Below are 13,479 nucleotides of genomic sequence, written 5' to 3'. Positions count from 1 at the left end.
ATAGAGTTTACAGAAACTCTGACTCTTTTAACTGTTATAATTTTTACATTTTATATTAATGAGTTTTCTAATTATGAACAGTGAGAGGAAATCGCAATGTTTGACTTATTGCTACTGTATAGAGCAACCAAAATGAATAAAATTTAAATTTTCTGATTAGCACTTAATTCACAACCTTACAAACTTATTCAAACACATAGTTCATTGAAATTTTTTAATATTTTAATTAAATTGCCATTAAAATATCTTACAGTTTTCAATTTTGAAAATTAAAATTTTAGATTTTATTTAAATTAAAATTTTTTGTTCATGTATTTTACCCACATATTACGTGCATCTAGATATTTTTTTTCTTTCATTCATTGAAGTATGAGTGCAAGTATCTAATTGAAAGGTTATAAAATTGTCATATAAGATAAATTAAAAAAAAAAGATAATAAAACAGTGTTTTTTTTTTTTTTTGGAACCGAAATTTTCTGTAGAATTTTACTGTTTTTTTTTCTTCTTTCAGTGGTTGTATTTTCCTTTTCATTTTATTACAATTTTATTTCTTCAAATAACATTCGAAATATTTGACTTGAATCGTCCTTTGAAATTAGATATCTACTTATAACATTTTTCTTTAAATATTCCTACGAGCTAAGAATAAAGAATATTAAAAAATTGTTAATATCTTAAGTCAATAAATAAGGTTTGCAATTGTAACATAATATGTTTTTGTGTATTAGGTGAGCCTTTTTATCAGAAGGGTTTCTTATATTTCTGACTTCAAAAAATTAAATAGGCCAAACAACTCAAACTTTTTAAAATAAGCTACCCAATGAAAGAGAACTCTTGTTCAATTGTACAATTTTATATTAAATTGGTGAATTACTAACTTCATATTGACCGCTTTGTATATACTATTAGTTTGCCAATAGGCATATACGTATATAGGATTGCAACGACTCAAAAAACTGTAATACAATTCATAATATCTAAAATTTTAATGTTTATGTGACATCAATTATTTTTGGGATTTTAATATATAAGTATATGTAAATTCTTACTTTCTTGAACCAGTCTGTGATAAACAAAAATTTTAATTAATTGCAGTCAAATTTCAATATAGACTTTCTTAATTCAATTTTTAACTAAATGTTACCTAAATAAATTTCTCTTAGAAGGTTTCTATTAAAAAATAGCATAAATACAAACACATTGACTAAGAGCTCGTAAATAATAATAAAGATAGCTATGTTCTACTTACATTCATACTTTATGTACGTATATATAATTATCTCATACATTTCGAAATAAATGAATGAAAAACATTATATACAAACATTTTATAATATGTGAGTCTTTAATTTGATGGGATGATTTTAAAATGATTTTTGAAAAAAAAAAATTAAAAGAAACTGAATTTGATCCACATCTAAAAAGAAAAAAAAATTGAGTAGAAATGAAGAAGAGAAAATGAGAAAATTGGCAGTGGAAATGAAATAAGAAAAATTGTTATAAAAAGAGTGTATCTTTTCAAGTTTATATATTTTGGAATTACCGCATAAAAACGATAAAGGTACATGATTTCCTTTTCACGTTTTATGAAGAAAAACAAGAAAATTTTCCATTTTACTTTAATTTTTTTTTTTTTTGAAATAAAATAAATATCATATAACTGGGTAATATCAATGTTTGTCATCTGACACGACAATCAATTTAAGAAGTTTTTAAATGGTTCCGAAAGAATTTTTTTCCTAATGTTTTCTTTTATTGTTACAATTTTTCACTTTTCTTGATTTCTTTTCTTCATCTTTTTTCCCTCTTACTTTTTTCTTGCAACTTCTCTGTCTCAATTTATATACATATCTATTGTATTTTCTTATTTATTTTTCATTGGTGTCTTTTACACCCAATTTTCTGATAAAATTTATTATAAAATTTAATGTTATGTTTTTTGTTATATGGTTACATAAAATTATATTACCAAAAACATATACATATATACAAATAATATAATATATTTATATATAGAATGTGTAATTGAAACAATGAAATCCAAAAATTTTTAACTTAAAATTTGAAAATTACATAAAAGTGGAAATTTTTGAAATATTTTTATGTTCAAATTATGAAATTTGGAAATGAAATGAACGCGATTTTGAAACTATACACACTCAGTATACAATCTAAGAAAGAAACTAAAAATCCTTTCCACATTCAAAAGTAATCCAATCCATTTATGATGTTATAGGTGATTTTATAAACCTATTAATTTAATATGTGAAAGCTTTTGTTGATTTTCAAAAATTTCTATATCCTTTACTGAGATTTTAATACTGTTCAAAAATAAATATCAAAATGCACTTAATTATATTATAAGAGTAAATATGATTCTAAATTTAATTACATATTAATCACCATTAAAAGTAGTTATACCAATTAACAACTTAAAACCTAGAAATTGAAGAAGATAACTTATTTATACAAAAATTTGCATTTGGTCCATATTTCAATCGTTAAATTTAATGATTCTTACTAAATACTAATAAAAAGTGTAATTATTTAAAAAAATTATTAATTCTTATAAGAATAACAACTATAATGGAAATTTCTTCACATAACTGCAGAACAGATGGATGACCTAATCAAGGATAGATCACTGTTTCGAATCCAGTTCGAGTAGAAAAAACTTTTCAATAAAAGGCAGTACAATACACAAAACACACCTGTGATTTTTTTTCAATTTCAAAACATTTGACAAAATATAATCTAAGTATTGGCGAACAATAATTATATATACGAAAATGTCATGTCCGGAAACGTTAGTGGCACATTTTTTAGAAAACAAATTTTCAATATCAAAATCGTTTTTGCAATTAGTCTTTTGAAAACAATTACTCTATTTAAAAATAAATAAATCGGAGTATTGAAAATAATATTTAAAATAATTTAAAAAAGTAGTAAATATAGCAATTAATTACATAAATTTTAAAAAAAAATGATTGAAAGATTTTAAATCCTAAGTTTTTTAAATGGATTTGCCTTATAAAATCATATTATAATGCTTACAATATCCATACATATAATACTGAGGTTGGATTCATTTTGGAGACAATTTTTATCAATAATTCCAAATAATTTTTTTTTTCTAAAATGTGGGATATATTTTACTTTCTAATGAGACAATGTTCGGAAGTATAATGTAAAATGGGATGTTGACAAGTACAGTAATATTCTGTTAAAAAAAATTCTTACAATTTTCATTAATTCTCGATTTTGGATCCACTTTTCCGAGATTTTACTGTAACCATTTTCATTCTTTAATATCTAAGATGTGGAAATGAAGTGATAATGGACAATTTATATTCGTAATAAAAAAAGGAAAATGTACATATTACGTATACATTTTTGTATATATATATATATATATTTACAATCATTTATTTATTTGAAGATTTAAAGTTATTTATTAAGAACATATACACAATAAAAAAAAAAAAACACATAATGTACTTTATATATTTAAACGACAATATCGTATAAGATTTAATGTTTTTATAATATAAAATTAAAATAAAATTATGTAGAAATACTTAAAAAAAATACAAAAAAAAAACAAAAAGAAAATGCTTACATTACAACGTTTTAATTTTCTCAAATAATAAAGGTGTAAAAGTGTTGTGGGTGTAAGGGGTTTGAGTTATAATTTTGCGTTTTTAAATTAGGTTTTGTTTTCCCCCATTTTCTCTTTAAAGGATAAAAAAAACAACAACAATAACAAATATATTTTTATGTGAATTCCTGTTGAAAAAAATTTTTTATTTTTTACTTTTATTTTTTTGTTTTCTTACAATTTGGTAATTTTCAATTTTTTATTATATTGTGATAAGAAAGAAATGTAATATATTTAATTTTCGTTTTTTTTTCTCTGTGTTCTTCAATGTTTGTAATTTGAATAATTACCTTAATTTATAGGGAAATTACTTGGAATGTTTTCGAATATTAAAGTAAATTTTATGTTTACTTTTTTTTTTATTATTAAATAAAAAAATTACTTTAAATATTTACATATATCAAGAAAATACGCGAGTATTCTTAAAATTTAATTGTTTATTATTAACTTCATTAAAATTTAAATATGTTTTTTTTTTTGAAAATTATTTTCCAATTTATCTACTTACATACTTAATACACAATTATAATGACTACAAATTACAAATAAATAACCTGTTTTTTGTGAAAAATTTAATATTAATCGTATAACACTTTAAATCACTTTTAAAACGACTCTTAATTAACTGACAATAATTATTTAATTAAATTAAAATTTAAAAAAAAAAATTGTAAGAAAAATTTTAATTATACATAGGCTGTTAAAAATAGTAAATAACATATAGAAATATTACAGTTAACAAAAATTATTATATTTTAATGTTTGATTTAATTTTTAATCATTAAAAATAATTGTATAATTAATTTAGGCTTTTAGTTTTGAAATTATATTACAATTTATTGAAAAATATTAAATTAAATTTAGGAACTATTCAAATACATATAACATAGCAATTCTAATGAATAAATAAATAAGAAATTTAACGCAATTTTAGAAATAAATTAAATTTAATTACAATATGCTTAAAATTAAAAATAAAATTAATAAAGGCGTACCAGTCTTGTTTACTCTAATCTTTAAGCAAAATATCATCGAAATCGTAACTAATTTTAAAATATTCAATTAATTTATGTGATTTTTATGCAGACAAAAATAAAATTCTAAATGAAAATATGGAAATTTACTCTGAATTAATTTTAACAAATTTTTATTTAATTTTTACTTGGTTACTTTTTTTTTACTTTCTTATCATAATATAAAAAATTTTGTATTATCCAAAAACTTTTCAATTTTTTTTTTTTTTTTACTGCAAAAATTTAATATTAAACTGAAAATATCAATCTTATCTCTTGAAATTACTCTGTTAATATTAAATTTTTCCAGTCTTCTTTTCATGAAAAAATTGCATATTTTTAGGATGAGTTTATATTATTGAAGACATTAACCAATTGAAAAAATTTTTATTTATCCCTCTTCATTCTAACTTAGATTTAATTGAGTTGAAAAAAATTTTTTTTTTTTCGGTCCAAACTATTTTATTTATTTATTTTTTATTTTTTTTCTTTCTTCAATTAAATTAATTTTTTTTCTTGTTTAAATTTTTTTTTTTTTGTTATTTTTAAACGAAAAAAAAAATATCATTACAGTCAGAGTTATGGGAATGGATGATACCTACCATCAAACAGTCTATGACGAAAGTTTGGCACTCATTGATACTCCACTTATAGTTTCAACCAGTACACATTCCTTCCATCATCATAAGGCTGTCACATATCCATACAATTTGACTGCATTCCAAGGAACCAATACTGCATCAATGGAAGTAGATGGCAGTAGCACCAACGGCTATGATTATAAAAGTATGTCATTTCGGTGTGTTAACAAATTTACAAAACAAAAAAAAAAAGCATATATAAAAAATTAAATAAAAAAAAAAAACAATAACACAATCAATTAAAAAAAAAAAATATAAAATTTAAAAAAAAAAACAGATAGGTGCTTAGTTTTTACAAAAAGTAATTATATAGAGTACAAACATTTAGTTATTTATATATATATATAATTTTTTTTTGTGTTAGCTATTTGAATGAAAGTTTAGCATTTATACAATCCCTTTTTAATATACCAAAATCACAACACAACTCTATGATTATCTCAATAAAATATTTTTAATACGAATATAGTCATCAATACCATTAAGAAATTTATACAACAGAGCAAAAAATCCTGTAGTGTTTAAATTAAATATAGCATGAGTTGAGTATGAATATCTGCCCCCAGTCGCATAAATCAAACTATAATGCAAAAAATTATAACTTCGTTTAGCAAAAAAAAATTTGATTGGGAAAAAAATATCTAACATTTTTTTTTACAAAACTTGTTAGAAAAACAGCCAAGTTATTTTTGAAAAAAAATCTCTTTAAGAATTTTATATTTGTTTTAACAATATTTTGTTATTTTTTTGATTTTATATTTTGTAGGCAAAGTTCTTTGTTATTTTATTATATATGTATATATTTTATATATATATATATATTTATATTAATTATAATTATAAATATTTTTAATTATTTTTATATTTTAGAAAATTGTTACCATTTTACGAATAAACTAGAAATTTTCGTTATATTAAAATATTTTTATAAATTTGTTTTTTTCATAATAATAATATGTTAATTATTTTGAGAATATTTAAAAAATTATTAAATTTATACATATTATTATATATATATACGTTATATTTTCATATTATTATTAAAAATAATATTTAAAGCTTTATTCAGTTCGTATTTATTAAAAAAAAATATTAATAATAAATAATAATTTTTTAACAATTTTTTAAATTAATAAAAAAAAATTTTTGTTACAATTTGTTATTTTTTTTCAAATAAATTTTATATTGTATATTATGAATTACATATGTATAAATAAAAATTTTTTAATTGTGTAAATTTTTTTTAATTATTTTATTAAATATTTTCATTATAAATTAATTTTATATATTTTAAAAAAAAAGAAGAAGAAAAATTAATAAATTTTGTTCTTGTTTAAATATATATATATATATTCTATAGTTATTGTTTAATTGAATTCATAAATATTTTTAAATAAATTTAAATTAAATTTTTTAATCTTTTTTTTCGAAAAAAAAACCAAAAATTTTATTAAATTATTAATAAAATTAAATGTAATATTTATATAAATGAAATAATACCGTATTATGGTGATTTTGTTGGATATCGTAAAAGAGGTATAAAGAAAATTTTTTACATATTTAAAATATATTTTTGCTTTTTCATATTTAAAACTTATTTGGGTACATGGCTATTAAAATCTAATATAAGACTAATGAATGTGCATCAATTTTATTTCAATGATATAAATCAATTTTTTTCAATATAAGTATTTTGAATTAATTATAGTTCTGAGTTTGATGGTCGTACTGAATATATATAAGTTTTTAGAGTTCAGTTTTCTGGGATTCCTCAACAGCTGAATAAATTGTAACCAATTTTATTGAAATATTCCAGGAGATAAATGTACAAATTTTTAGTAATAAAACTGACAATTTCCTGTGTCACATAAATTAAATTTCGAGATTTTAAAGTTGTTTTGGAAAATTAGTCGAATTTTTAGAATTTCGTCTTACTTATCTTTAAATTATTGCTTTTATTGAATAAAATTTTTAAATAAGATTAAATAAAATATGTATCATTTGATATCTCAATGTCATATTAAGTGGATTTAAATGAGTGCATTTCATATTACAATAAAAAAAACGTATTAATTGCTTAATAAAATTTCCGATATTGTAGCCATTTTATTGCTCTGTCTTTAGGGAAATATTTCAATATTTTCCTAAAGTTCTTATTCTTTAAATATAAGAGATCTCATAATTTTGTTTTTGGATTGTAATATTAATAAATTCAATTTGCAAAATGTTAAAAATATTAAGAAAAAAAATTATGAATTAAAACATAAAAATTCAGAAATTCTGTTAAATAACAATAATGACAGAAGAATTTAATAAAAAGAAGGCATTGAAAAGCAAAATGACCCAAATTTCTAATTTCAAGATAATTGAATAAAACTATTTTAGGAAACATATTAATTAACATAAAACGGTGCAAGTCTGGATATTTCATTGGTAAAAAAAATGTTATACACAAAAATTTCAAATTGAATTTAAAATCGAATTTAATTTCGATAAATAGAGCGAAAATATATTAAAAATTTTAAAATGGTATCAATTTTAATTAAATATTTTTGTTTTTTTTTTGCTATTATTATTTTGCGTTTTTCCTTTTGTTCATTTTAAAATTAAAACAAAATTTATATATATACATACATGTTATACATATATATAAATACTTGTATAATCGGAAATTATATTTTATTTACAAAAATATTTAATTTTTAGCTTTAATATATTTTGCTAAATTTCTTATAATTTTTTTTTTCTTTAATTTAAATTTTATTTAATATACAATAACGAAATATAGCAAAGAAATTAGAATTTTCGACGAAGAAGAGTAGCATAAAATAATGTTAATAATAAAATTATTTTAAATTATAAATATTAATATTATATAGAGAAACAAAGTTATTTTGTAACATTATTTATTAAAAATTTTCTAAATGTTTAAATATTTTTCATAATTTTATGTAAGAAAATTAAATTTATCTTCAGTTTTTTTTTTTTTGGTTCTCATTTTATATTTAATTTTTTTCTTCTTTACTTTGTTATTATCCAAAAAATCTAAAAAACAAAAAAATATTTTAATGCTGCTTCTTTGTCCAGGTATCTAGTCAAGAAATTTTAGGTGACCCCACAAAAATAATTTCAAAATCCCTAAAGAATTAATTTTTTGTTTTCATTTTAATAATTTTAGACTACCATTTTCTTTATTCAATTTTTTTTTTTTGAATTTATACTACTATGTTATTAAATTTTGTGAAAATTAAGGTGTTTTTGTTCCATCATTAAGTTTTTTTGTAAAATATTTTTAAAAAATAATAATTTTGTTTTTAACTTTATAAATTATAATTTTAATATTTTTTTTTTTTGATTTTTGAAAATATTCTGTTTTTGTTTTGTTCTTGTTTTGTTACTTGTTCAAGTTAATTATTTTTGAAAAAAAAAAATGTTTATTTTGACAACAATATTGTTAAGATTTTTTATTAATTTTTTTGTTTTTTTGTTAAACCTGCTTCTTGTTCAAAATTTTTAATATTCTTCGTTCGTCCTTTACTTTTTCGTCGCAAAAATTAATTTGTTTTGTACTATTTTCTTTTTTTTTTGTTAAATAACAAATTTTTACAATTTGTTGAGTTTTCTTTACATAATATACTTACATATATATATAAATATTATTATATATATTCTTAATTTTCTTAAAAATAAGGAAATCTTTTAAACAAAAAAAAAATTTTAATTATTTTGTTTTTTACAATTTCTAAAAAATTCTGTTCTCAATCCTTTTTTACTTTTGGTTTTTTTTTTTGTTAATTCGAGTTGAATTTTTAAATTTTAATAAATTTTTTTAATAAAAAGATAAAAATTAAAAAAAAATAAATGAAAAAAAAGTTGAGTTTTTTTTACTCCCCAAAATTTGAACAATTTTGCACGCAATATTTCTTTTCTTCCCCCCCATGCACAAAATATTTGATAAAAAAAAAAACAAAAATTGAATCTTTTTTATACCGAAATTTAAAACTCTTTTTATTAAACCAAAAAAAAAAATTCATTTGAAATTTAAATACATTCATATATATATATATATATATACATATAAATAAAATATATAATTCAATAATTGTAAATTTTTTTTAAAAATATTAAAATTTTTCTTCAACTTTTAACTTTATATGTATATAAATATAAATTATTACCTATTTACATGAAAACATCATTTTTATTCTATGTATAGGTAAAAATAAAAAAAAAAGAACATCATTATATTTTTTTTTCATTTATAAATAAATCATAATTTTATTATATAAAAAGTGTTATATAATTATAACATATTTGAATATTTTTCAAATTTTATACTTGTGTTAATTTCCAAATTTAAAAATTCTTTTTTTGTTTTTTTAATTTTTCCTATATATTCCATTTATTTATTTCTTTTATACATAAAAATTATTAAATAACGATATTTCTCTGTCTTAAATTTTATTTTCTCTTTTATATTATACATACATATATACATGTATATATCTATAAATAATTAAATAATACTTAAATTCAAAATGAATGAAATTTAATTGCCTATAATTAATTTTGTATATATACAAAATATAAATATATATATATACATATACATATGTATCTATTTTATTATATATAAAAAAAATTATTTTGCAGAATATATTCTTAAAAGAACAAAAACAAAAAAAAATATATAATTAATTAAAATTATTAAAATTAATTTTTGTATTTTCAAAAAACTAGTTATACATTATAAAAATGCCATGTGTATAAATTAAAGAAAACTAATTTCTAAAATAAATCAAAATAATTCAATAATATTTTCTTCAACTTCATTTTTATTTTAATTTCATTTTCTATTTATAAGAAACCATAATTAAATTTATCATAACGTAATTAATTTGCCCATATAGAAAATGCAAATTTCAATTCATTTTTTTTTTGTTGTTTTGTCAAAATCATTAACTTTATTTTCATATACTAGAGTGCTGCTTTTTTATATTCTATATAAATTGAGAAAAAAAGTGAAAATATTTAAGTTTTTAATTTAAATTTTAAGGAATTTTTTTTTGTTCATTGCTCCTTTTGTAAATTCATTTTCGTTATACAAAATAGTTAAAAATTACAAAAACAAAAAATAACAAATAAGTCTTGTAAATATCATCAAATTCAGGAATCATTTTTTAGATATTATTTTTTTAATTCTGTTAATATTATGATTATATAAAAATAAAATTATTATTTGTATATTATTTAGCATTTATTACAAAATATTTTCAATTATTAAAATAAAATATTAAAACGTCCTCGAAAACATGAATTAATATCCTGTAATTAATCTCTCTAAAGTTTAGATTGATTTTTACTTAACAAAACAAAAGCAAAATGAAAATTTGAAAATAGTTAACTTTTAAGTAGCCGTAGGCAAAGTGTTGCCTATTCAACATCAAAATGCGGCTCATCATTCTACTTGCAAGAAAAAAATATATTCGATTACAGCAATTAAAATTTGAACAAAAAAATTTTCAAAAAAATGGATTCATGAAGTACAATGCAAAATTTATTATTTGTCAAAACCAAACAATGAATAAAGTCAGTTAAAAATTTCATTCCTTCTTTATGAGTAGGTAGTGTAAGAATCTCGAGTGGCCCATACTCATACTTACATAGTACATATTTGCCTATTACCCAAAGTATACGTTTAATACTATTTAAAAATACAATTCCAATAGAATTTTTATTAATATTCTATTTTTCAATGGCAATATTACGTATATATTTTAAATTATATACATTTCTGTTAAGTAAATCATTTAATTATTATGAAAAATCATCTCCAATTGATTGAACGTAAAAAATAATTTAAATAACATTATATTTCACGCGGATTGCAATTTAATAAATATTATTTAACAGATATTTTGTATAACATAAACATTCTCGATCGAAATTTCTACAGAATGTTGATATTTTTCCCTTACAATATTATAGTAATTATGTGAGTACTTTTTTACATAGCACATTACAAATAGTTTTGTGGCTCTTATTGTATAAAAAGAAAAATAAATGTACAAAACTAGAAATTTTAACATTACATTTTAAATTTTTTAAATATTTTAATAAAATTTTCTAACAGGTGATACCGATTTTATTATTTAATATTACATGAAATGAATAATACAATAAATCTTGATCTTCCAGCTTGTTATGCTCTCATATCTAATCGCAATATATTATATAATTGCAATATAATATAACTGCTTGTTTATAAAATCGTGGAAAGCACATTTAAGCAACTATTCGTCAATTCAAATCGATTATTTTAACTTAAAAAATTGCAATCAAATTGTATTTAAAATTGCGTGTATTGTATGCGATTGAATACCATAACCAAATGAATACAAATAAGCAATCAAACAGTTTCAAAACTGAAAATTTCATATCTGTCTGTGACCTAACTTATTATGTTATTTTCTTATTAATTTTTTAAAACAGCCATATATTGTATTTTTTGTCTTTCTCTCCATTATACTGAACAGGATTTAATGGTTTCTCCCAATTTTACCACTTTTTCTTTAAAAATAAAAATATTTGTAAGCCGTTTAAAACTATAATGCATTCAGCTAAACACATATTTGGAACATCAAATTCAAATACTGCGTCTGTCTAATAAATGTAATAACAAAATAATAATGTTATATTTTAAATATTTGTTAGTACATTATAGAGACGAAGAATATTCTCTACATACGCCTTTTAAATTGTTAAGTAAATAATTTAAAAATATTTTTCATTTCTATAAAAATCAATAAATTTTAATCCAATTCAAGGTTAAATAAAATGCAACGTTTTTAAAAAAAATTTTATTAATTTTTTTTTATAGTTATTAAGTAAAAATCAATTGAAAACTACAAAAAAAAAAATTAATTCTTATTTCTGATTTTTCTATTTTTTTTCTCGATACTATGACTACATTAAATAAAATTATTTTTTTTAGAAAATCTCAGCTGTTTATTTTTTTTTTTATTATTAAATTTTTCCTCATTTTATTATTTATCAGATTTTTTCTTCACAATTTTTTTTTTAAATTTTCTTTGTTAAAATACAAAAATTTTAATAAATTCATTTGTCAGGTTGTATATTGAAATTTACAAAATATCATACATTATCATTCAATACTCAAATAATGTACATTTTTAATAAACGATATTATATACGATAAAAAAATACAAATCTGACTATTTGGAATAGAAAACTATTATGTGAATAAAGGAAAGCAAAAAATATCTAAAGTCTTTCTAACATTAAAAGAGTAAAAAACTGAAGTTTATTACGAAAAAATGAACAACAAGGATTTTATATTTGAAAAAAAAAACAACAACAGCAACAACAAATTATAATAAAAAACCTTCTTTACAAAATAAGCATTAAAAAAAAACATTTACAAATATAAAAATCTACAATAATTTTTATATTTTTTTTTTTTTTTGCAATTTAATTCAAAAATATTGAATATCTAAATTGATTTTTTAAGTTTTTTTTTTCTATAGAAATTTAAGAAAACAATGAAAAAATATTATAAAAAAAACAACATATGCAATTTTTTTTTATTTTTTTTCTTTAAAATTACAATGTCATTTTTAAAATTGAAATCTAATATAATTTCTTTTTTCTTTTTCTTTTATTTTATTTTACGACATTAATTGCTTAAAACTTATTGTTTTTGATTTTTTGTTCAATTCAAAAACAACAAAATTCGAAATTCCGATGCATTTTTCAACAAAAAATTTTGAATGCGTATAACAAAAAATCATCATAATTAAAATTCATCCAAAACATTTGAAACATCCGAATCATATTCGAAAAATTCGAAATTTTTTTGATCATCTGTCCTTTGAATGGAACTTTTTCGACAACAATGAAAAAAAAAAACTGAATAATCGTCAAACAAAATTCATCATCAAAATTACAAAATCAAAAAACAAAAACGAAAATGTTAAATACATACAAATATAAAAATAAAAAATCACAATAAAAACAAAACAAAAAAAAAAACAATTCACATTTGTTTTTGTAAATATACGAAAATATTGTTTACAATAAAAACAAAAAAAAAAAATTGTGATTAAAAATGAACAAATTATGAAATTTTGTATGCGAATTTATGAAA

At 19.1% G+C, this 13,479-nt stretch overlaps 1 protein-coding gene across 6 annotated transcripts in view; it reads left to right on the top strand.

Annotated features, from left to right (window-relative positions):
* The window catches only part of LOC129613468 (uncharacterized), a 186,585-nt gene that overhangs the window by 148,993 nt on the left and 24,113 nt on the right, over positions 1-13,479 (top strand). For 4 of the 6 annotated variants that reach the window (XM_055527554.1, XM_055527563.1, XM_055527571.1 and 1 more), the window contains one exon: positions 5,245-5,457. The exons of the other annotated variants lie outside the window; for them this stretch is intronic. In XM_055527554.1, the coding sequence (XP_055383529.1) occupies positions 5,245-5,457 (213 nt within the window). The remainder of the gene's footprint in view (positions 1-5,244; positions 5,458-13,479) is intronic. 6 annotated transcript variants of the gene reach the window in all.

The sequence above is a fragment of the Condylostylus longicornis genome, unplaced genomic scaffold (assembly GCF_029603195.1).
Source record: "Condylostylus longicornis isolate FDR11 unplaced genomic scaffold, ASM2960319v2 ptg000004l, whole genome shotgun sequence".
NCBI lineage: Eukaryota > Metazoa > Arthropoda > Insecta > Diptera > Dolichopodidae > Condylostylus > Condylostylus longicornis.
Note: the sequence above shows the minus strand (reverse complement) of the source record. Positions and strands in the feature narration are given on the sequence as shown.